At 41.1% G+C, this 26034-nt stretch overlaps 1 protein-coding gene and 1 long non-coding RNA gene across 2 annotated transcripts; one reads left to right on the forward strand and one right to left on the reverse strand.

Annotated features, from left to right (window-relative positions):
- Positions 1–208: 208 nt before the first annotated feature.
- On the reverse strand, positions 209–7339 carry LOC133982156 (uncharacterized). Its single transcript, XR_009925317.1, has 3 exons — positions 7270–7339; positions 493–690; positions 209–317 (listed from the first exon to the last, which is right to left on the reverse strand). It is a non-coding gene; the product is annotated as an uncharacterized LOC133982156 (long non-coding RNA).
- n4bp1 (nedd4 binding protein 1) lies at positions 6792–25783 on the forward strand. Its single transcript, XM_062421090.1, has 12 exons — positions 6792–7375; positions 11475–11702; positions 11952–12125; positions 12990–13537; positions 13795–14167; positions 14684–15013; positions 15691–15926; positions 19316–19446; positions 20108–20204; positions 20843–20950; positions 22967–23068; positions 23359–25783. The coding sequence occupies exons 1-12, from the start codon at positions 7061–7063 to the stop codon at positions 23735–23737; spliced, it is 3021 nt and encodes a 1006-aa protein (XP_062277074.1). The 5' UTR covers positions 6792–7060; the 3' UTR covers positions 23738–25783.
- The last annotated feature ends 251 nt before the right edge of the window (positions 25784–26034 follow it).

Below are 26034 nucleotides of genomic sequence, written 5' to 3' on the forward strand. Positions count from 1 at the left end.
GTGGGTGTCCGTCTGTGGTCTGTGTGTGTGTGTGTGTGTGTGTGTGTGTGTGTGTGTGTGTGTGTGTTTTTTGTGTGTGTGTCCAACGCCAGTCCTACACTCTGCATCACCATTCATCTCAATTTAACAGCGCTCAATGTGTGACTCCCTGCCTGTGTGTGTGTGTATGTGTGTGTGTGTGTGTGTGTGTGTGTGTGTCTGCAGCCATCAGAGCCTGTAGATGTATAAATCATTGGTCGAGATTACGGCTGTTTTATTATTCATGATGCAGGCCTTTTATTGCCAGCGATATTTATCTCCCTGCTATCTCCCATGACCTGCAAGAGAAAGAGGGATGAGGGAGGGAGGGAGAGAAGGAGAAAGAGGGAGGAGAGTAAAGTCAGTGCGTTCCTGTGTTTTCGGTGGGGGTGGGAAGCTTTCGCTGAGCTGTACATAAATACATTTGTTAAGTGGGCGGGTGTGGTTGAATATTTGTGTGTGAGCGAGCGTTACCTTCGATTCTCCCACCGCGAGGCCCAGAAAACCACAAGAAGGAGTCTTACTCGTTCCTCTTTTTTGTCTTCCGTTCCTCGTCTCCTTCTCCATTCTTCTGTTCGGTCCCTCCGTCTCTCCCGCATCTCATCTTCTACGACTTCAGATACTCTCGGACCATCGGTGACGCTGGGGTGCGGACTTGAAACCGACTTGACACTTTCATCCAGAGAGGGGAGAAAGAAAAACACTGACTTTTCAGCCTTTTTAACCCTTTACATACTGTTCATATTCTGTCTCATAATCAGTCTCTACGAGTCACATTCATAAACTCCCGATCAGTCGTTAATAAATGTTCGATCAATCCTTCTTTTTGATTGGTCTTGTGGAAAAGAATCATTATTTTATGGTGCAAGAGAACATTTTATAGAAAATAAAATAATCACAGGTTAAATTTGTACATTTGCATACATAAAAATGTGTATCAGCTGTGCAGTTTTTTTTTTTAAAGATACATTTTATTTCCATTTTCATATACTGTGCCTCACAGCTCAAAATCCAGCTAAAAAAAAAAGTGTATATGATGTTTTTAAAGCTCTCAAATGTAAAAAAAAAAAAATGAGTCAGATTTGACCCTGAACAGTATGGAAGGGTCAAATCAGCCAGTTTCTATCTGTTACCACATTGATCATTAATGAGTGTATTCAATAAGCTTGTAGAGCAACATAAAATGTTGGCGAAACAACAGTGGAAATGTGGCTGCTGATACAGAACAGCTTGAAGATTCGCCTCCTCTGAAACAGTTTCCAGCGGAGGTTTTGAACTGCGATGAACAGAGATGAGACCGGCGTGCCACGCGTCCGCATCTACGGTGGACGTGAGCGGTGAGGTTTGATTCATTTACAAATAAATAATGCCAGCTTTCCTCCGGGCTCTCTTTTAAAGTTCCTCTCTCGGGTTATATTCATTTCAAGTAGTGTCAATTTTAAGTGAAACCAGATTTTAAGTCATTATTAATAAAGATCTAAGACCTAATTCTGCCTCCGAGCCTCCCTTTGGATATAAATTATCGCTAGTAAATTCCACTTGCATGTATTCTCAGTTTCTGTTGGGTTTCAATTTCATCTAGCGAGGCCATTTTTACTAAGTGGTCCCCAAGATGCTGTAGTCCAACTCTGTCTACCTCTCTCTCTCTCTCTCTTTAACACACACACACACACACACACACACACACACACACACACACACACAGAGAGAGAGACACAGACACAGACACAAACAGTCATGTGGAACTAAAGAGGAGCATGTGTCGCAGGTCAGCCTCCCTTTCACCTCACAGGTGGCAGTCACAGCTGTTCACACACAAACACATATTTAGAACTGCAGTATGGAGCCCCCTGGTGGAACACTGATGTACTGGTGATCCTACATTTACAGTATAATTACACTTTTTAATATTTGGCGTCACACTGTTTGATAGCTAAATCTGAATTTGACATTTGATTATATTTTGAAGCTGACGAATAAATACACAAAAAAAAACTTTTTCCTGACGTTTTTTTTGGCTACATGTCCAGAGCTTTTCAATCACATTTGACACCACGGTACATTTAACACAAAGGCTGATGAGATCATAGTTAAGCAGGTTTTCAGCAGCTCAGTGGTCACTGCACAGCAACCAAATCAATACCTCCAAGATGACAGTAAAACTACTACAGTCTAACTCTAGATATTGTTGTCACCTTTATATCTGCCCCCCCCCCCCTCCTCCCCCTCCCTCTCTTCACATAACACAACACAATGAACTTTAATAAAGATGACATTCCTCAGCTGTGTGCATCTGGACCTCAAAAAATGAAAATTATTGATTTGAAACATCTTTAAGTCGATATTAGTCTCTGACGGGGAACAGAAGAGAGAGAAGCCAGCTCAGTGTCAAGTTGCCATTCTGAAGCCTACACCACCATCTAGTGGCGAGTGATGATGACGATGATGATGATGGTGATGGAGGGCTTCAATGTGCAGTCAGTAGAATGTGCTTTGTAATTAATATTGTATGAATGTGTATAATAAACTGTATGATTTTATGAGATGCTACTCTATGTCTACAGTTTTTTTTACACTTTTTTTAACTAAAGTGTTAAATAAAGACTTTTTTTAAAAACTATTTTTTATACGTTTTACTACTGTTAAATAAACACTTTTTTTTAAAGTTTTGTTTACACTTTTTTCCTAAAGTGTTAAATAAAGACTTTTTTACTATTTTTTACAATTTCATAATAAAATGTTGAACAAAGCCAATTTATTTTTTAACCCTTTTTTTTTTTTTTTTTTTTTTTACTGAAGTGTTAATTTTTCATGACATTATCTTTTCCACTAAACTTGGTAGGGGATGTAGAGTCTTTTTTCAAATGTACCATAGCCTTGTTTGTGCTTCACTGGCTGACTGAAGGAGTGGATGACATCACAAGTTTTGACCAGGTGAAAAGTGAAAAGATAAAAGATATCGATCTTTCCTATTTCCTATTCTTCTCTGTCTATCCCTATTAGGCCCCATTCCCATCGCTCATGCTCCTGCAGGTGGATGTTACAAAGCTGAAGTTTTACTTTATGAGGTTTGTTGTTCTCACATCAAGATAACCTGGTGAGTCTGTTTCATTTTTGGTAGCAGCTTCTTTTATTTTATTTGACTGTATTCATCATACTAGCTACATACGAGCTTTTAAGTCATTCCGATGGCTGCCACGTTATTTTAACGCTAGGCTAAATTTGAGGTTCAGTACTTCAGGTATTGAACATTCCTAGTTTAGATTTAATAAGCAGCTGCTGGTGATTTATCCTTCTGATCAGTTAGCAATTGGAACATGTATTACCTAGGCTGTGCACACACACTTGCAGGGAAATTACACTTCTTTAGAAACTTACAATTAAGCTTTAGCAGAGGATAAGGATAAAAAAATGATAATCGATATGTTAATTTAGGAGGGCTGAGTCTTACTGTATGTTTGACTTCTGGGCAAAAAAATGTAACTCCCTTTCTCCAGTATGTCACATTTAATTAACAGTATTATAACTCATTTCACCATTAATAACTAGAAAAAGTGTGTAAGAGTGTAATCCCACTTTGAGGTCATTATCTGCTAAATGGAATCATCATTTTCATACACTTTTCTGTCATTTCTAACCAAGAACTGTTTAATACTCTTATTTATGTGTTTATATCAATGTCATTCAATGTCCTTATAACAAAGCATCAGTCTGGGTGGTTACTACATAATAGGCCTTTGACTATCATACTATCATAGCTTACTGAGACACTTGAATTCACCAGGTCCATCGTTAATGGTATGTGTAACTCCTGTGCTTTTACAACAATGAGGTGAAAATGTCTGAGCTGTGGAAAGAAAAGGTGTATTAGATTTTTGAACCATTTCTAAACAGCAGGGTCAAATGTTCCCCAGGCTAAAATAGTCTGGAGTGAAGTGTGGAAAAAAAGGCTGGGTGAGACTGTGTAAGTGCAGACCTACTGCAAGTGTAGGGACAGTGTTAGCGATGATAAGCCACTGAGCTCTGAGTGTATTTAGAGAAGGATGTGGTTTTTACAAAAATAACAGGAACTATTGCGGCTTTTGCGATATTGTCAACCTGACACGATGAACAACGTGGGATGGCACGGACCAACCTGGAAATTGAATATCTCCTGTAATAGACAGAAGACTGCTTTTGAAAGAAGAAATATCACAATATTTCTCTTACAGATTCAATTTGAATTTGTGAGTAATACACCCTTCCACAAGTCAATACACTGGTGGTTATTCTACTGCTACTACTTTACCTAGTCTGGCTAATAAGTGGCTACAGTAATGTTTGTGAGCTTTAGAAAGCATTTGCTACAACTGGTATTGATAAGCATGGTGAGACACTTGAAAAAATACGTTAGATAATAACGTGGTTTATGTTGCGGCTGCTGGTGAACTGCAGAATCACAATTGACATAATGTACTACATGTACATGTACATGATGTACTGATGTACATGATGTACTGATAGTCTTGTGAAACAAAATACTTACCAGCATCATCATCATCATCATCATCTCTCATATGTCCACTTGAAACACACTCGTCAATTTAAAAGTCATCTGGGCCTGAAACACATTTATATTACAATTTATGTTCTTCATGTACGATTTAGAATTCATCTTTATATGAATTGATAAGATGATATGTTGTTTTTTGTAAGAAAAAAGAGTTGAACGTAATGTCTTGAATTTAGGGTGTTTTAAAAAGAAAAGAAAAAAAACATTTTAATCTGTAATCTGTGTAGTATTTTGTGTAAAACATGATTGTAATTATGAGTACTTTGTATTTATGGTAATTTATAAGTCACACGACTAATTGATTTTTACCACTTGTGGCCATAGGTCTGAATAAAACACCTGAATACAATATTTAAGAGGTGTACTCTTATCCATGGTGCAGCATATATCTCAAGGCACAATTTTTTAATGTGCAGTATACACTCACTGGCCACTTCATTGGTGGCATACCATTATCATACACGAGGGTGGCAAAATATTAGTAACAGCATTCAATATAAATTCCCCCCCAGTATATATCACGACCACCCACTATGACCTCAATAATAAACATAAAGTGGAATGATCTCTTTTTTACAATGTTAACAAAAACTGAAAATGTATAAACTTAAAAAAAAAAAGAAGTAGAATTTAAAGCAGAGCTGTTCTATTGGATTGAATTAGATGGCACAGGTGTTCCTTATGAAATGATTGGTGTATTTATATATGTATTCCTTGTTGTTATGTTGATATATTTTATTTGTTGTTATTAATTTATATGTATGTATGTATGTATGTATGTATGTATGTATGTATGTATGTATGTATGTATGTATGTATGTATGTATGTATGTATGTATGTATGTATGTATGTGTACAAAATCAAGAATAGAATTTAAAATCCTTCTCCTCACTTTTAAAGCTCTTACTGGTCAGGCTCCATCATACCTTAAAGAGCTCATAGTACCTTATGTACCTACCAGAACACTGCGCTCCCAGAACGCACGCCTACTTGTGGTACCTAGTATCTCTAAAAGTAGAATGGGAGGCAGAGCCTTCAATTATCAGGCTCCTCTCCTGTGGAACCATCTCCCAGATTCGGTCCGGAGGGCAGACACCCTCTCTACTTTTAAGAGTAGGCTTAAAACTTTCCTTTTTGATAGAGCTTATAGTTAGCAAGCTCCTAGTTTATGCTGCTATAGGCTTAGACTGCCGGGGGACTCCTACCTCCATGATGCACTGAGCTCCTCTTTCCTCCTCTCTCTCTCTCTCTATCCATCCATCTATATCCAATAACATTCATGTACTATTAATGCATTCAGTAACCTACACTTCTTCCCCGGAGTTGTCTGTGCTTTCTCGTCTCACAGGCAATCTGGGCCTGTAGACGTCCGGATGACAGATTCCAGTCCCGGACCTTCTAGCTTCAATGTTTATTTTCAATGTGCTACTCTCTCTCTCCTATTCTTCCTCTCTCTCCCCTCTACCCCAACCGGTCGAGGCAGATGGCCGCCCACTTTGAGCCTGGTTCTGCCTGAGGTTTCTTCCTGTTAAAAGGGAGTTTTTTCTTGCCATTGTCGCTAAATGCTTGCTCATGTGGGAATGTTGGGTCTCTTTATAAATTAAAACTTGAAGAGTACGGTTTAGAACCTGCTCTATGTGTAAAGTGCCTTGAGATAACTTTGTTGTGATTTGGCGCTATACAAATAAAGATTGAGAGATTGAGTATGTATGATATATATATATACACACACATAGATAGATAGATAGATAGATAGATAGATAGATAGATAGATAGATAGATAGATAGATAGATAGATAGATAGATAGATAGATAGATAGATAGATAGATAGATAGATAGATAGATAGATAGATAGATAGATAGATTTCCAAAGACTGTATTTATATAACCGGAGTGACAATAAACCTTGAATGAACAGCAGACTCCCGCTTTACTGGCTGCAGCAAGCAATGCCTCCACACAACCACGAGAGGGCGCAGCTGCATGTTTACTGTTTATAGATAGTTTGGCCTGTCAGGGCCTCCACAGCTGCATACTCACTATTCTAGCAAGCAGCCATCCGCTGCTCATCAACGCTGTCTAAAAACCTGTTCTGTCAGTGCAGAGTTCTGGGCCTCATCTCACAGGATCTACCACTACGTTCTTGATGTCGTAAGAATATAAGTCACTTTTTGTACGGTACAAGTTGGTTGTCATAAGCCCTGCACAGATAACAATCGCGTACTCGCCAAGTTGAGCAGCACTCTCTACTGTCGTGTTTTGATGACGCCTTCATTGGGACTTTCCGGATACGTCACTCGGGGCTTCCGAGTATATTAGATCGCCCTACCTCTGTGTTCATGTCGGTAAGACACCGCAAACGACGCTGCGTTGCACTGAAGTACACTCCAAAAGACACCATGAAAACGCCAAAGGGCCCCCAACAGCGCCAAGAGCTTTGAATACTGAGACGGCGTTGTGTGGAGCGACGGACCGACCGAGAGGCGGAATGTCAACAACGCGGCCCCTCCTCGGGATGAGACGAGTCACCGAGCTAACGTGCCCTGAGCAGCCGACCAGCAGGCTCCCCGCGTCCGCCGCGAGGCAGCAGCAGGAGGCCTCCCCGACCGTGGACGAGTTTACCGTCTTAGAGGATAAAGAAGAAGAGCTGAAATGTGCCAAGCCTCGAGTGGAGCAGGTTTTTAAAGTGACGTTCACCATCATCGGTCTGTTGGACCACACGGGACAGCAGCACGGGAGCAAAACATCCCGGCAGATATGGCTGCAGCTCAGAGGAAACAGAGAGGACGTGTCCAAAGCAAAGGTGAGGGACCCCTAACACACACATTGTATTTTCTGTACCAGCAGCTCAATGTGACGCACAGTTGAGTGTTTTTTCTGTTGTTTTAATAACGAGCTCAGACCAAAAAATAAGCACCGCCAGGCAGGGCAGGCTGTAACTTGAACAGGTGTATATATCAGTGTCCCGTGATTAGCAGCGGTTTCATCACAGACATATTGAACTCTTATAACCCCAGAGCTCAGAGATGATATAATACAGACATTAGACATATATCAGACACTTTTATTGTGTTTTTTTTTGTTCCTAGTGCACAACAGGTCAAAGAGATAACTACTTAAGTTGTGCCATCAATGAATGTCAGGACAAACCATGGTTCCCCTTAGACATAACACCCACCTTTTAATTTAGTAAGGCAAAAATGTATGTGAAAGTAAGAGTGGTCATAACGTTACCATAACATCATCATATCACTGATATTGAGAAAAGGCCGGCTTCAAAATGTCATGACATTTTGTCAGCTTGTAGGTGGAAAACAAGTCAGCAAAAGATGCCCATGAATTCAGGCACACCTGTATGAAGTAGCCAGGTCACCTATGTTGTAAGTAGTCAGTGGCTGTTGTACATTTAAATGAAGACAGGTGTTCACATTCTGCTGTTTGTTTGTTGTCAGACTTGCCACGTCATATTGTTTCATATTCATGTGTAAAGCCTGCGAAACCAAAATACTTCAATTCATGAATAAAAGTATGTGATCAGGGGAGGAAAGTTCAAAATCTACAAGCACAAGATAAGATATTTCTTTATTAGTCCCACAATGGAGACATTTGCTTTCAAGTCTTAATCATGAGTAAACAGGAAACGCAAAAAAACAACAACGACCGAGTGACATCGGCAGAATCATTTTCAATTATTACACGGCTGATTTGAAATTAAACAATGCATTACATAGTATGAAGTATTCAGTCTCTGCCCTGTCATTTCAATTGTCAGTCACCATGTATTGTGACTGTGCTGTCATTGCAATGACACGGTTGACATAGATAGTGTAATGTGCTAGCATCACAAGCCCTCACTACACACACACACACACACACACACACACACACACACAGAAACCCACTTCACAGCATTGTGGGTCCTAGCTGGGGATGTTTCAGTTGATGCTGATTTGTTATAGAACTGTATCTGAATTATTGTAGATACCATATAGAGATGAACTTGTGATTACAACAGTCTTCTGTCATGTCATGTGTAACGCTGTGTTCCTTTATGTGTGTGTATGTGTGTGTGAATCATTACACATAAATAACCCAGTCATCAAATTGATCTGAAATTGCAGAGCAGTGCGGTCACACTCCTAGATAAGCAATGCTCAGTGTGACTGTACCGCCATCATCATCATCATCATCATCATCATTATCATCTCTCGCACAAATCAACTCCAAACACACCCTTCAATTTAAAAGTCATCTGGGCCTGAGATGCAGTTATATTATAGTTTAATGCCAAACATCTGACAGCATCTGGAGAATGTTGTTTGTTTTTTTTTTCCATCCTGTGTGTGTGATTTCCCATACGAGAGAGAATATTTCACACTTCTGCATCTTGTGTCACGGGCCTTCTCTCTAACCAGCTGTTCTAAGCTCTGCCAGTCAACCGAGAACCCGATGTGGAAATGGTAATTTTTACCGTCAAGTACTGCCCGTTCATAAGAGTCATAAAGTCCTTCCTGTGGGGCCTGCAGGAGTAATCACTGTACAGCCACTTTAAGTTATACTGGAGATTACTGTAATTTGGGGAATCACTGCTATTGTTCCCATGACAACCTTTATTGCAATGTAGTTTCAAAAGTTTACTTTGCTCAGTTTCTTGCAGCATCGGTGCGTTCACAGAGTAGCTGTTTGCTCCACTTGCAGACTACATTTTTGTTTCATTCTAAATATCAGCAAATCTTTGGTTCTTAAACCTGGATATGTCATCTTTTTCCTCGCTTCATAGCTGTGTTTGACCAATCAGGACAGAGCTGCAACAAGGTTCTCAGGCTCTCTGAGTCTAGCCTCTCAAATGTGAACATGTTCTGGTTTCTTTGAGTCTTCTGTGACAGTAAACTGAGTATCCTCTGAGGCGTGGATTGTAAAGTACTGTTGATGATGTCATTTTGGGCTTCAGGAAACGGCAGTTGACTTTTTACAGACCAAACAACTCAATGTATTCATAGAGGATAACTAAAGGAATCATTAGCTGCAGCACTGAAACAGACGGCGAGTTGCATAAATGATGCCTTCAGGTCTCAGAGGCCGTCACGGTTACATGGAAAGTATGTTGTCAGGTTAGTTTTTGTCTTGTCAGTCACGTCGCTAAATGTTCATGTTGATAACAAAGATGATGATTTCTTATAGGGCTGGGTGCCTGTACTTGATGCCTTTTTAATGTGTCAGTATTCGATACCTTTTAAGGTATCGACTCAAATAAATTGATACCAAGTAGTATCGAGACGTCTCCCGTCAAACGATACCTGCAATCCATCCTTTTTGCACCCAGAGCTAGCTTTGTATGGACTTGCTCACAGCCAATCCACACAAGCGTACTTTGACTTAATGCGACATGTGATTGGCCCACTGTCACCGCAGCTGTCTGTGGTGGTGAAGTCGCAATTTAATGCTTCTTTTCACATGATTGGTATCAAATGAGATACTCCATTGGTATCAGTATCACTTTAAGGGTACTTGGATTGATACCCGGCCCTAATTCCTTACATTGATTGGCTGTTTTTATGTATTTAGCAATAAATGCTGAAAATTGTACAGTAAACTGAAATAAAACATTTTAAATAATGAAGGATTCATTTTGAGCTGTTGAGATCGATTTTTTAAAAATATGTTTACTGGTCTTGAAAGATGGTGGAAAATGAGTTTGGATTGCGTAAAGCTGTAAACACCTACATTACAGAAACAAACCCTCCTTTCTAATGTGCCAGTGTGCACTTAGTTTCAGTTTTATTTGTCCAGGTTTTGATTTCTCTGTTTCACAGTATTCCCATATGATTGTGGTGAGTCAGATTGTATTTGTGGTGCTTAAAACATTTTAAGAATTGCCATTTAAAAACTTCAACAGCAGCATTTCTGACAGTAAAACAGTGTCTCTGTTGCTGGGGATAAACCACACACACACACACACACACACACACACACACACACAGGACACAGCCAGTAAAGAACAGGATTTCTAAATTGGGGACATTTTTTAAAGACGCTGGTTTAGTCCTTGCTGTAGGTTTATTCTGTGGGGCAGCGCGGCTGGGACTCAACCTGTGATCACGCTGAGCTTTCGGTTAGTAATTTGTCCTCATGAATATGCATCAAGTGAGTCAACAAATGTTTAAATACCTGCTGAGTAGCTTTAAGAATTTGGCACACATCATCCTTAGCTTATATTCTATTTTGAAGTTGTATTTTGAATTATTAAACCCAAACTACCAGCAGCTGGGAGCAACTATCTCACGGAGCTACTATAACCCCCAGGTTATTTTATTGGTTGTTTTCATTTTCAAAAAGCCACACCTAGATATTTGAGAGCAGGTTCTCTTTCAACACCGACATCCTTTCTGTTTCTCCCCCCCCCTCCGCTCCCCTCCACTCTACTGCGTCACCGTTGAGTCATTTTTTACATTCTCAGTACTGACTCCTTTTTACACATACGGAGATGTGAGAAATCTGTAAGGAAGTTACTGAACCCACCTGCAGCTGATTCATCCAAACATTTCCCACACCAGGAGATTCCCTGAATCAATGACCGTGTTTAGTTTCAGCACGTGTCCGCTCTGCTGCGCTGTAGTGAGGTGTGGGGGCGTATGTTTGTGTGCTTCTGAACTAACACATCACATACAAGCACTTTTGGAACTAAGAAAGAAAAGAAAAAGAAAAAAAAGTGTGGATTTAATTTAGCTTGATGTGCTCCATGCTGAATTTTTGCAGAAATGAATGTAGTTTTGACCAGATCATGTTTTTTATCTACGGTGTACATTAACAGAGCTGTGAATGCATTCATACTTGTTTTTTCATTGTATTAATGACATCATTGTTCACTAATATGCTATTATTTTGTTGTCCTTGTCATGCAGGAGTATGTGAGGGGGCTGTGTGACCCAGAGCTCCAGAAAGAAGAGTGGTACCCAGTGGACATGCACTGTATCTTTGCCGGCGCCTGGGGCCTCTTCCTGGACAGACTCATACGAGACACGAGCGCTGAGGTCCTGGTGCCTGAGCCGGGACGCCTGCGGCTGTTGGGCCGGGCTGAGCCCGTAGTGATGGCCCAGAGCAGAGTCCAGCAGTTTGTAGCACTATTCCAGGTAGGGGTCAATCACACACAGTCCTATTGGAGCTTTGTGGTAAAATGGTGGAAGGACACACAACCATAGAAATAAGTTTAGAAGTGTCTGTCTGTCTGTGTATTGAGAATCTGAAAATCACATTTCTTTTGAAATCTGCAAGTCTAGTAGTTAAGGTAGAGTTTACAGCAGCTTTCTGTATTGTAAAGCATGATGCTTTGTGTTAATGTACACTGAAATCTATCTCTGCGTGTCTATATGTGTGTCCAGGAGAAGCGAAGTCTACCAAGTGACAGAGAGCCAGCAGTGAAACGAGCATTCAAGTCCTTTGTGGAGGAAAGAGATGATAAGTACACTATGGAGCTTCTACTGCTGCCCAGTGCCCTGAAAGAAGAGTTACTAGGACTGGCTCACAGCCCCACCAGCACAAACACATCCTCTCCGGTGAGTTCATACATTTATTTGAATGTGGTTTATTATAGTACAGCTTAACCACAGTGTCCAGCAAAAACTATGAAGCTCTTAGAGTGCCTTTGGATAAAGTGAGTTTAAGAAAGTGGTTGAAAGTAAATGCTGATTGTATGATTTTCTTTTGCCGATTATTAGATTTTAAGAGATAAGGTGGGTAAAATGCGCGCTTACTCGAAACTTCGGAAATGTATTTGCTGCAACAAAAGCTCAACCAAATAGCTACAATTTTAGAATGCGTGTTTGTGGTTAAAGGACGAGTGTGTAAAACTCAGTGGAATCTAGCAGCGAGGTTGCAGATTGTAACCAAACCCTAACCTCATAGAGAACTCATGGTGACTGCGAAACTCATGAAAAACACAAAAGGCTCTCTAGAGTCAGTGGGGCTTTTTTTTTGTCCGTTCTGAGCTACCGTAGAAACATGGCAGGCCCCGTGGAAGAGGACCCACTCCTTATGTAGATATAAAAAGGCTCAATCTAACGAACAATATACACATTAACCACTTCAATCTCAGGTCATTAAATATTGACATAACAAATGAGAGCTTCAAAGGTTTTGACTACAGTGATCAATGAAGCCCTGTCGCAGAAATGTGTGATCTTATAACGGATATTGTCAAGCTTTTTTTTAAATTTTGAAAGTAGTAGTGAAGTAAGTAGAAGAGAAAACCTAGCCTTTCCTGTTACTATACTCTGGTTCTTGTAAGGAGAACCATGTAGTGTGTGTGCAGGAAAGTCCATAATGAATCCTGGACACAAGCGTTCATGTTAGATGGGAACTTTTTACTGCACTTTCTAAACCCGAGGTGATTACCATTACCGTCGTGTTTCCTCTCGCAGGCTCAACCCAACCAGACGCTGCACCCCAGCATGGCCGAGGTCGACCAAGACCGCTCGCAGAGCAGCACCCCCGTGACCGAGCTCTCCAACCGCATCCTGGACACTAGCTTCGAGGAGAGAGGGAGCGGCGGGGCGGCGTGCGTCGGAGGCGCCGGCAAAGCGGCACCGGGAGGAGGGATCGGCCTGGGCCCCGAAGCCGTCCTGCTGAACGGCACCCGGCCCTCGCACAAGCGGCGCTCGTCCGAGAGCGAGACTCGGGACACAAAGAGACAGTACTCTCTGGAGCGGAGGGACGAGTCGCCGGAGAGAGCGAGGGAGAGGGAGCGACAGAGGGACAGAGAAGGCAGGGGGGGAAGTAGCAGCTTTAGATCCAAAACTCCCTCCGCTTCGTCATCCCTCTGCTCCTCCTCCTCCTCCTCCTCCTCCTCTTCCTCCTCAGCTAAAGCAAACACAGTGGGTCCCATCATGCTGGACTCCAGTGAGGTCGCAGACGACGGGGAGGCAGTCAGCCCAGAAACCAACCTCCGCTGCTTAGTCAATTTCTTCAGGTGAAAGTCATCATAGTTTGTAACGTTTGCATAGGTTTCAATTCATAGATTAGTGATCTTAGGAAATACTTGTTCCCTGAAACGTTATCAGTTCCTCTTATCATTAGTCAAGAGGAACAAAGGGGAGTGCGATTTTGCATTTCAATCTCGTATCAAAGGTTTTGCGTCTTGCATATGATTCATTAACACTGTCGTAGCTTTTTTGTGAGTGCAAAATAAAACGGAGGAAACTTTTTTTTTTTTTTTTTCATTCTCAGAACTATGGGTTACCAGCAGGAAGTGGTGGAGCGTGTCGTCAAGGAGACAGGACAGACAGAAGATACCTTCCTCCTTCTGGAAAAGATCGTGGAGGAATCAAAGCGTTGCAAAGAGGGCTCAAAAAGAGGGGAAAAAGAAAGACTATTGAACTCTGTGCAGTCCCCGGACACTCCCTCCTCCTCCTCCTCCTCCTCTTCCTCCTCCTCTTCTACGATCGTCTCTCGTTTCAGAGAGAAGGAGCGAGAGCTGAACAGAGCCTTGGTAGACCCAGGCAGGTCAAAAGAGAACATTAAGCCCAACCATTACGGAGGCAGCAGTAACGGACTGGGGCACCGGAGGCAGTGCAGCGGCAGCGAGACCAGCACTCAGCAGGTACCATCCATCTCAGACTCAAGACTGTAACCTCTTAGTTTAGACGTTTTTTTTTTTTTTTTGTATTTTTAGATTAATGCATCTTTTCCTTTTGATCAAACATAAAACCAAATCTAATGCACCATGAGCTGAGGTGAAAAGTTCCTGTCATAAGTCCCTTTTTCAAATCTCCAGCTACCTGTTAATGCTTTGAAATGATAGATGATGAACTCTAGATGCAGAGTGACTTATTTTTCTTTACATTACACATTTTACATGACATTGAACTTACTTATGGCTGGCCAACGGCTAGAATTTCTATAAAGACATTACTTTCTTGTTGTTGTACATTATTATCTATTAACATACCCATTCAACTGTCAATTTGATGTTCAAATTAAATAGCATGGTATTATAAAGCAACAAATAAATGAAATGATGTGGTTCATTTGTTTCAGAAGTTTATAAATTGGTGTTTATTATGCATGCCTTTTTTGCTCCTTTTTAAAATAAAATAAAAATGCCATCTCATTTCAGGCCATCACTATCAGGAGGAGCTCTAGTGCTCAAGGAGGAGCGGGAAACTACGAGGTAATAACCATCGACGATGACAACGTCACCCCCACGGATACCAAAGCAGACAGCAGGACGTCCCGGATGATGACGGCGGCGCACCTCGACACCCAGTCCGGATCCAGAACGGACTACCTGGCGCGGGGAGGGGGCGGAGTCTCGCAGAGGGACTACCTATCGAGAGGCGGGACCCAGACTTTGGGCGGATCGGTGAAAGTCGAGACGGTGACGGCGCTGCGCAGCACACCTCAGTGGCTGACCGCTACCACCACCTCCTTGGCTTCGACCCCCAGTGTAGGTATTACCACAATGCGCTGGTTCTCCTTTCACGTTGCCATGACTCCTGTCCCCTGCAGTGATTCACTACATGTTGATGCAGAGGTAATAGATTAACTTCCCAAGGCTCGTGTTAGATTTGGGAATTTTTTTTTTTAATAAGGAAGGAAAGTTAGTCAGGTTTAGTCTACATGACTCCTGATGAATCATCTCTGGGTGTAGACCAGAGATTAATGAATCAGTTTTGTGTCTGGATGGAACTGACAATGAGACAATACACCTGGCCTCTCCTGAATTTTGGACTAGCAGCATTATTTTTACTAGCAGAGATGACTTTTCTCTGTGAATAGTTTTAATTTTTTTTTTTACTATGACCAACCCTGGAAAAGGCTATGACAGAAAAAGATGCATACGTATCTGGATATATATTTAATGTAGTCAAAAGGCTTTAAATACTAACGTTTTCTTTACCATGTCACTTTTCCAAAGACAAATGTTGCGTTACTGAGCTGGTAAGGAACTACGATCTTACCGTAAACGTGTCCACACACAGCAAGGAGTCTTTTTTTTTTTTCTTTTTTCTTTTTTCGTGTGTGTGACTCATATCAAGAATCACTTCCTTATCTTTGTGCTTTCTGCTCTGTTATTTTACCAAAAAAACAACAACAATAAAATGTTTAATTTTTCCTCCTCAGTCGGCTCAGACCGTCAACCGGCCCTCGGCGTCTCACTACCAGACCATCGGCCACATGGGGTTTCACGGGGGCGGAGCCAGGTACCCCCCTGCGAACGACCCCCAGGCGCCCCCGGTTACCGGCCTGGCTCGTTTCCACCAATCACTGAAGACTCCTTACAATCTGAAGCTGCCTAATGAGCCAGGACGCCCAGAGCTCAGACACATCATCATAGACGGCAGCAACGTGGCTATGGCGTGAGTCCACGCACGCACACACAGACACACACACACATGTATATATGCATACATAAGCAAAACATGGTATAAAGCAGGATCTGTGCTGGCATGTACATATAACAGGAACATTTAAATCAGGCAGGAACACACACAAAAATTGAGAACCACATTTGGTGTGGATTCCAACAGCAGAAATAACCACAAAATGCATCAGATAGACACACTAAGCTCTCAGGAATGCAGCATTTACTTTTATCCCCCTATGCAAACAGTGAAATAATGATTTTAGTTTCGTCACCTCAGAGAGCAGAGAGCGCTCCGTCACTGCAGTTTCATTTATGTAACAATCTCTCTCGTATCTCTACACTCGAGCCATTATCACATCTCTCAATCAGGTGTCGATCTAACAGCGTTGTAAGTGTCGATTAGGGGATTTTTTTTCCTTCCATTTTTGGCAGTTAACACAATATTCAGATTAAAGTTCAACTCAACAAACAAGCGTGTTCTTATCACCGTCACTAGCACTACATCACTGTGAAATTATTTTAACATTTTTTTTAAATGTGAATCACTTCCTCTGGTAAAAAGGAGATGAGAGTCGATGTACATCCCAGAACATGACCACGTCTTCATATTCAGAAGCAGCAGGTGTAAAGACGGAGGCTCGACTACACTTACTATATTTGTTTTGATTGATGTCCCCTTCCCACACCTGAAGCACACACACCATGTTTTTCCTTTTCACATATGAGCCCATCACCCTTCCCATCAACATCATCATCATCGGTTAAGGTCACACACACACACACACACACACACACACACACACACACACACACACACACACACACACACACTACACTGTCAGTCATGCTCACTAACTACACAAACCACCTGTTACAGTGCGTAGGTGTCAGCTACAACTCTTGCTGCGTAGGTGCACAAAAATCTACACATTTACATTCTGTTACTCATCACTTTGTGTGTGTGTGTGTAACAGAGTGAAAGCAGATATAGCAACATGATATCGATGAGTGGGGTGTGCTGCGGGGGTGTTTTTGATAAAGAAACGCCTTTTCTGGTAATTTTTTTTTTTTAAATTAAAAAAAATCTCTGTCTTTCTAGACTCAAGGTTTCGGTTTTATCCAGAAATTGTGCAACAAAGAGAGACCTTATAGTATTACACATCATTCGAGGAAGGACAGTTGAGCCAGCTCTTCTTTTGTTTTTTTCTTCTTCTTCTTCTTTCACACTAACACTGCGCTGATGTGTCATCACAGTCCTTGACCTTGACTTGACTTCTCAATTTTGCAACAACTTCCTTTCACGTTCTGTGTCATCCCCCCCCCCCGTCACCACCCCCCCCTATTCCCGTTCATCCTCATTTTTCACTAAAAGCACACCTGGCTCAACATCTGTCATACAGAATGAATAAAAGTATCACAATTATATTTATCAGCTGTTTCAAACTAGCATTTCTTTTTCTTTTTTCTTTTTATTGAAATGACAGCGATCGGACAAGAACCGATCCTTTATTAAGTTTTCATGTTATGTAAAGTTCTTCCAATGAGCTCTTACATGTTTTTTTTATTTAGTTTTCTTACATTCACGTTTCCACCGTAATTTTTTACTGTTTGCATAATCTCCTCCCGCCGTGTTGTCATTCATCACTTTCTCTTTCAACAGCCGCTGGAACTTCCCTAGAGTTTGCATCGCTGCTCTGAATACGATCTAGTTATGTAGTGTGTGTGTGCGTGTGTGTGTGTGTGTGTGTGTGTGTGCGTGCTCCCAAAATACTCATGTAACACCACGTCCTAGAAAACAAGCGTAGTGTGTAATCAGTTAGATATAGTACACAAGTGCTGGGAGAGCGAGTGTGAAACACAGTGTTCTCCACAGTGTTAACATCAGTTCATACATTCAGGTTAGACACTCGAGCCTGAGCAATGTCTAACTTCACTGACTTCCACAGTTCTCTGAATGTACTCCATCTACTCGTGCACACTTCTAATTACCGCTAATATTTTAATACGGGTTTACATCGAGGCCTCTTTCAGTATATTGGTACTCCTCAGCATCAGCAGCTGAACAATTTGGGGTCCTGTGAAACTTTTTTCTTTGCCAGACCTACCTCACCCTAACCCCCACCACCACTACCAGCCCACTTCCCATACCAGCCACCCAAGCTGTCTACCGCAGCTCATGTGAGGCCCCCCCCCCCCCATTCGCTGATCAAGATAGCAACTGAGCGCACAGGGAAGTAAAGCGCAGACACAACTGTCAGAAATTCACATGACGAGGAAGCGGAAAGGAGAAAGAACACAAGCATCATTCATAAAGCCACATTTTGACTGTTTTAAGTCAATTTCGATATCTTTCCATCACCCAACACAGATATTGTTGGCTACAGTTACGTCTAGTTTAATTTAAAATTAAAATAAAAAATTCCCGTCTTCATAAGGAAGCTATTTTAGTCGTCCATTAGAATGAGAGTGTGTGAAATTTATGTGAAGAGAACAAATGAATGTGAGCAGCGTGTTTTGAAAAAACTACACACAGCACTTAAAAATAATTATTATTGTGTTTCTTTTGAAGGAAAAAAAAAAAAAAAAGAAGGTTCCAGAGAAATGATGTCAGAACATTGCAGCATTTACAATTTTTGTCATGGTTAGAAAGAGTTTTCTGTGTATTCTGAAGCAATCAGCAGAGGAGTTTTTGCGGCTCAGTGACGAGACAGCGTTTCCTTTTCAAACACCTGAGACCATCACAGTAAAGTACCAAAAAATGCAGCGGTAACATAAATAGGCCCGAGCACATGTTAAAAATAAATCATAGCGTGAGGACGCAGGCGTGTGGTTTTGCAGCTTCCTGCTCCGTGGGATCGGCTGATCTCAGGGAGTTTCTCATCTCTGTCGATGTTTGCCGTTTGTGTTGTTTGTGTTTTGGTTTGGTTTTTTTTTTTCTTTTCTTCGTGGTTTTTTCTGTCCCAGCTACCCCATCTGTTAAAGTTACAGCTGTCTGACGTGCGCGTAGAGCCCTGAGCACGTCAGCACCAGCGATCTGGGTCAGCTGATGGTGCGATGTGCAGCGTGTATGTGCGTGTTTGGGTGTTTGTGACCACTAAACAAATTGTCAGGTTTGTCATTACTTTTTTAAGTTTAGCGCCATACTGAAAAATATTTTGTGCATCCGTCACTTGCACACAATGTTAGTATTGATACTACTATTACTCACACAAGTGGCTTTTTTTAATGGTATCCTAATTTCTTACTTTCTCTAATTCTGATCTACTGAGAGCAGTGCTGAGTCTGATCTGTGATATCGCTCCCCCACACACACACTCTGAATGATATCTCTGATCCACCTCCTTACAGTACCACTCCTCTTTTTGTCCCCCATCTGACCAGTCACGGCCTCCACCGCTTCTTCTCCTGTCGAGGGATAGCTCTGGCGGTGGAGACGTTCTGGAGGCGAGGCCACAGAGAGATCACGGTGTTCGTCCCCCAGTGGCGCCAAAAGAGAGACCGACTCACAACAGGTACACACACACACACACACACACACAGGGCATGTATGTACACTTCAGGTACTAGCACAGCGCTTTGTTTTTTTCACCGTGCTGCTTACGTAACAAAGACACATTTTAGTGTGTATTGAAACTGACTGTGAGGTTAAAGTGCTGACTTTCAGCTTCCAGAGTGTTTGTGACCTTTCTATACACACTGTACCTCATAGTCACTCTGTAGTTTCAAATGATCCAAAACAAAACTGTCTTAATGCTTGCAGACGGAGTGTGTGTGTCTCTGTGTGTGTGTGTGTGTGTGTGTGTGTGTGTGTGTGTGTGTGTGTGTGTGTGTGTGTGTGTGTGTGTGTGTGTGTGTGTGTGTGTGTGTGTGTGTGTGTGTGTGTGTGTGTGTGTGTGTGTGTGTGTGTGTGTGTGTGTGTGTGTGTGTGTGTGTGTGTGTGTGTATATGTGGGTGTGAGTGGGTGTGGACTGCTACAAAAATACGTCAATATCACGTAAATATATCTCTCTTTACTATATCCTGTTTAAAGTGATAATATTGGATTTATACATTTTTATTAGGATTTTATTCACTCTGTTTTTCTGTGTGTGTGTGTGTGGACGTGTGCGTGCGCTCTCTTGCTTCGCCACTTAATTGTGATTCCATGTTAATTGACTCGTCACTTTCTTACAGAGCAACATTTTCTAAACCAGCTAGAAGACCTGCGGCTGCTCTCCTTCACACCCTCCAGAGAGGTCTGCGGTCAAAGAATATCCTCGCACGACGACAGGTACAAACACGCGCCGTCTCGAACCTTTTTATAGTTGGAGAATTCACCTTTCTATATCTAGACAGAAGATTCAGTCATTGAACACATGTATCTTTAGTGCTGGGGACTTAACCACTGGGTTATCTCTGGGCATTTTGGTTCCATTATGAGCTTATCTCTCTGCCCACACAAATATCTAACACTGCCTCCTCTTCTCTCACCCCGCCAACACCAACAATAGTCATAGTGTATTTTCATAATAGAGATGAATAAGCAAACTAAGTGGAGAACAGATCTACCAGATGTCTGATGAAAGGCGGTATATATTATGATTAAAAATGCTGCTTAGTCATTTTTTCGGCAGGTGTTAAAACACGGATGTGAGTTTTAGAAGCATCCGATCTTGAAAGTGATCATCAGCCGTATCATTCTTCACAGATACTACACTGAGGTCAATTTCTATCAGGGGGAACCGAAAATGAACTCACTTAAAAAGTCCTGAGTCAGCATGCAAGGTGTTCTCCCGCGTGTGGATTTCCCTCCGCGGCCCGAGCCAGGAACGAGCTGTTGACCTTTTGAACGCAGGGAAAATCCTGAATGTCTAACACCCCCCCCCCCCCCCCCCCCCCCCCCCCTCCCTCCTTCTATCTCTCTCTCAGGTTCCTGCTCCACCTCGCTGAAAAAACAGACGGGATCATCGTAACCAACGACAACCTGAGGGACTTCGTCAACACCTCGGACACCTGGCGCAGGATCATTCAGGAGAGGTGATTGCGTGTCACGCGTTACACAGCTCAGTCAGTCATTCACTTCTATGTTCCATGACCCAAGCGATACGGGAAAGTCCGCCACGGCAACACGCCAGCTACATGACGAATGATATTTACATTAAGCACCGACAGCAGAGCGCTGGAGGATCAACACAAGTACACAGAAGATTAAGAAGGAAGAAATAGAAATGACATCACTAAACAACACTGAAAAAAACATCTCAGTCAGGTTGAGCATCAAATTGACTTTACACGTATTTAGTATGAGGGGGTTTTTTTAGTTTCAGTTTTGTTTATTCGGTCATTAAATTCAAATACACATGTATAAAGTAAAGTAAATCATCATATGACTTTCATCTCCATTACAACTGGTGACACAGACCCTTTTTACATTTAGTCATTCAATATATTCCAATATTCATAACAAATACAAAACATTTACAATAATTGGCTATAATACAGTAAAAATATACACATAGATACACATATTTCCTTTATATATATTATTATATATATATTTCAATTCTTTTTCAAGCATATTTCATAAATGGATTCCTATATTTGATTAGAATTCATTCTACATGCAGATTCCTCTTAATACATACTGACTCATTCATATTAGGAACAGCTGGATACAGTCTGGAAGCATCTGATTTTTAACTTTATATATAAACTGTGTCATTTAAAAACTCCCCCGGATCTGTAACTGGAGTCAGATGCATTGTTTAAAATGACTGGAGCTCACCTTGTGAATGATTGGATCACATGTCAATAAGTGATTGGACAGATGAGTTTTTAAAAGTTTTAATACACACCTAGTTTGGTAGTTAAGTGTTTTATAGTAGAATTTTATTTACAAATACAAATCTATACATTTTATTCGAATCAAATTAGTAGCAAGTAGCAATGATGAATGATTACCTATGATGAAGCGATCTCATTGACAGCTATGTACTGCATCAACAGAGGGTTTGAATACAGAGAGTGAAGGGGAGACTGTGGTGTGTGTCTGTGTTGCCCTCTGTTGGTTGTTATTTTGCAGCTCTCAGATCAGGACCCAGAAACTCCCTTTAACCCTCCCATACTGTTCATATTCTACCCTCACAGTATGTTCTGGGTCAGTTATGACAAGGTCTAAGAAAATCCCCTCATAAAAAGTGTCTATACCACATTTTGAACGACAGATGTGTTCAGAAAACCTTGATTCATGTTTCAGAGAGCAGAGAGAGTGTATTTTTTTTGGGGAGAAAAAACGCTCCTATCACACAATATCATGTCCTAATTTAACTAAGACATGAAAATATAACATAGCAATAATGATGGAAATTTATTTTATGTAAAGTGAAAATGACAAGAACTTTATGGAAGTGTGGGGTTTATTGTAGAACCATTAGAGCCATCAGTCTTCACTGCTACATCATAAAAAGAAATCCTTATTAAAACTATTAACTATTCATTTCACTAAAAGTCATGTCAATAGATACAGGTCAAATTTGACCCAGAACAGCCTCAATGGACAAACATGTGTAGCATCTATACAAAAGTATAACATTTAAACATATTTTAATTTTTTTAATTTTGTGCCACTTTACGAAAAGTCATCAAATTTCAGAGTAAAAGACATTTTGGTTAAAACTTGACACCAACAGTATGTAAGGGTTAAACAGGCCTGACACACTCTGCTGTCAGCCAGTCTGCAGCTGCACTCTCTCTTACTTGATGTCATTTTTGTGTTAGTTTGGTGTAGTCATCAGGAGGAAGATTGTGAAGATCATTACAATGTGCAGCATCTATCAGTGGTTTAATTAAAGGGATGGTTTAGTATCATATACAGCCATGGAGTAATCACAGGCTGATTACACAACTTCAAACCAAACACACACTATGGATGTTAATGTACTATCACTCCTCACGATGATCACAGTTCATTTTTCTGATTGCATCGTGAGTTAAAAAAAGATCTCACTTTATGAATTAGTCCTGATCTGATTATTGATTTTTTTTCACCTACAGGTTGCTTCAGTTTACGTTTGTGGAGGACCACTTCATGATCCCTGATGACCCTCTGGGGAAGAACGGACCTCACCTCGACATCTTCCTACGCAAAGACTACAGGTGTGGTTTTTTTATAACGTGTGTGTGTGTGTGTGTGTGTGTGAGTGTGAGTGTGATTGTGTGTGTGTGGAGACATATACACACTCATGTAAACTTCCCATGATGTATAAATGTTGAACTATTGTTAATTAATAAGTAATAGAAGTGAAACAGTGAGCTTATTAGTGATTATCTTTGATGAATACTCTTTTCTGATTGGCCAATGAAAGCTTAGTGAAGTCAGTTATTGGCTTACACAGGGATCATCCTCTGTCATACACCCTTTCACACTCTTCCTCACTCTTTCCTAGGCGAGCTCCGGCCAGTCCTCCCCCCATGAGACCCCCAGACATCCGGCCGTCCTCACAGCAGCAGCAGCAACCGGTTTACGTCCAGGCCGTCCTCTCGGCTCCCCGGACCCCCGCCTCCACGCCCCAGCCCCCCGCCTCCCTGATGCCCCACTCCACCGCACACTGGCCTCACTCCGGCCCCCCGGAGTGGCACCCGCCGCGTCGATCCCCCTCCCCCTCGCCATCGCCCCCTCCGCAGCGGTCGCCAGGGGAGACGTCGGAGTTAAAGAGGAAGCTGTACGACATCTTCCCCGACCAGAAGCAGAGGATAGACCGCATCCTCAGCGACAACCCCTACATGAGAGACCTGAACGCCCTGTCTGGGCTGCTGCTGGGATAACTCACCCACTCAGCAGACACACACACACACACACACATACATACACATGCATACATATGTGTGTCATCATAAAAAATAATTTATTTTACCAGCTCTTCCTGCTTTTGGAGGACGTGGAAAGATTTTTTTTACATAAAGACTGATCATCAAACTAGCTGCTATTGGCAAAGAGTATTTTTGGATTGTTTTTTTTTTTTGTTCTTCTCTCTCTCCCTCTCTCTCTCTCTCTTTCCTTTACTCTCGAATTGATTAAGGTGAACAACACTGGTGTCTACAGAACCAAAATGTTAAGCAGCAGCTTTGACATTGTTCAGATGAGAATTGAATCCATCACCGTGGGACGCCAACACCTCCACAAACAGACGTACTCGGAGCTCCTTCTTTATAAGATTTTTGGAACATTGGAAAGTTTCTGCATGTTTTTTTTTTTTTTTTTAGTTATTTCAACATACTTGTTCTACACCCAGAAAGGATTCGACGCGGGCCGATACCAGGCGGTCGGACTCAGTCGGCGAGCAGTTTGAAGTTATTTAACATCAGCGGCAGAAGTTTATTTATTTCATTTTCCTTCTCAACACACAGACGAGCTTTAATTAAGAGAGCAGCGGTGTCCTTTTTTTTTTAATCAGAGGAATATTTCAGGAAGCATGATGAGATCACTGGCTATATAGCATCATATTTACCCTACATCCATATTCAGACAGTAAACAATAAAACTTGAAAAACAAGAAAAATCCAGTTTTACCTGTAGCAACATTGAAGAAGCACCTTTAGGCATGTGAAAGACCAACATTTTGATGCTGTATAGATGGGCAGTGGCAATGTATAGTTGTTGTTTTTTTAAATAAAATTTCAGATATAGCTCACTTTGTGTATATATCCAAGCTAATTTCATCTCATTTACTAATTCATTGCGCTAATTAAAAGCAAGCACTGCCCATTTGTATCACTTCAGAATGTTACCTGTACATTCTGGCCTTTACTCCATCCCAATGATGCTTCAAGTCTCCTGAAAGACATGTGTTTTTTTTAAGGGACCATTCTTTCTATCAGTTTAAATTATTCCCACTCATGTTTTTTTTTTTTTGTTTTTTGCAAGAATTTGTCACTTACAGTCTTAATAATCCAAAAGAAATGATATTCAGGTTGAGTGATCATTATGACGTTACTCCTGCCTCTGTAATCTTTTGTCACGATTGTCACATGGCTTCACACGCCTGATGTTTATAACTGATCTCTGACAAGCTGTGGTAGAACTCAGGTGTTGAAACTAGATTTGCTGATAATCAGTGATTGAGATAAGAATTTTGATTGGTTGGAATCTGATCCCAGGATTTTATTTTTTTTTAGATATGCCGTTGAACAGTGTTTTCAGTCAATAGTTCATCAGCATTTAGTTCTGAGATGCTTTGTGAGTTATTAGCTTTTGGTTTCAAGTAACACACACACACACACACACACACACACAGTATGTCAGTCCATCTGACTTTGGATGGAAACACTACAGGAGCTTGGATTCATTAGTTCGGACACACTTAATCTTGAAATCACACACCATTAGTTTTTTTTCACTAGTAACCAGACTATACGATTTACAAGTTACATTTGAATCCGGTGTTTATTTGCTAAATGTAATTTCATTGCAGGTAATTATTCACTGATGAATCTACAGAAAAATTCGTAGTGTTTTTTTCGTTTTGTTTTTTATTGTTGTTTTTTTTAACCCTTCTTCACCCAGAGAATGTAGGCAGAACGTTCCCCAGCTTGCATATTTGATGTGCATCTGAGTTTTGTAATATACAAACACTTTATCTCCTTGTAAGAAAGAAAATATCTGCACAAAATCTTTACAAGGTGTCAAAAAAATCAGTTTTGTTCGTACTTGCTATGTTGTTGTTGTAAGGATTACTGAAGGATTTTTTTTTCCTCTTTTTTTTTTGTATTATAATTCGTTTGTGTATATCGATTTTTCTTTTTTGTAAATATGAGCATTTTTGGCTACAGTGCACATATGGTTGTATGTGGCAAAACAAAATAAATGTGGCAGTTCCCATAAAACCTCTTGTGTTTTTTCCTACTTAGCATGCAAACATCTGAGCAGTAAAGAAAGAGAGAAGATGAATAACTATTCAAGCTGTCCGACCTAAACTTCACTTTATTACTGTTGTTCACGTTTCATTTAAAAAATAATGTTTGTACCATCAAAATACTTTTTTTTTTCTCTCAACTCACAATTTGAGACATTTTAGAGCAGATTACAGCACTAGTTGAATGATGTGATAATAACAAGTGATTAC

Source organism: Scomber scombrus, chromosome 6, assembly GCF_963691925.1.
Source record: "Scomber scombrus chromosome 6, fScoSco1.1, whole genome shotgun sequence".
Classification (NCBI taxonomy): domain Eukaryota; kingdom Metazoa; phylum Chordata; class Actinopteri; order Scombriformes; family Scombridae; genus Scomber; species Scomber scombrus.

What these genes read in the sequence shown, in the direction of transcription:
- n4bp1 (XM_062421090.1), top strand. Translation starts at nt 7,061, where the DNA reads ATGTCAACAACGCGGCCCCTCCTCGGGATGAGACGAGTCACCGAGCTA. An exon ending in TGCTTAGTCAATTTCTTCAG is followed by an intron (nt 13,538 to 13,794) that starts GTGAAAGTCATC and finishes TTTCATTCTCAG; the next exon opens with AACTATGGGTTACCAGCAGG. An exon ending in GAGAGACCGACTCACAACAG is followed by an intron (nt 19,447 to 20,107) that starts GTACACACACAC and finishes ACTTTCTTACAG; the next exon opens with AGCAACATTTTCTAAACCAG.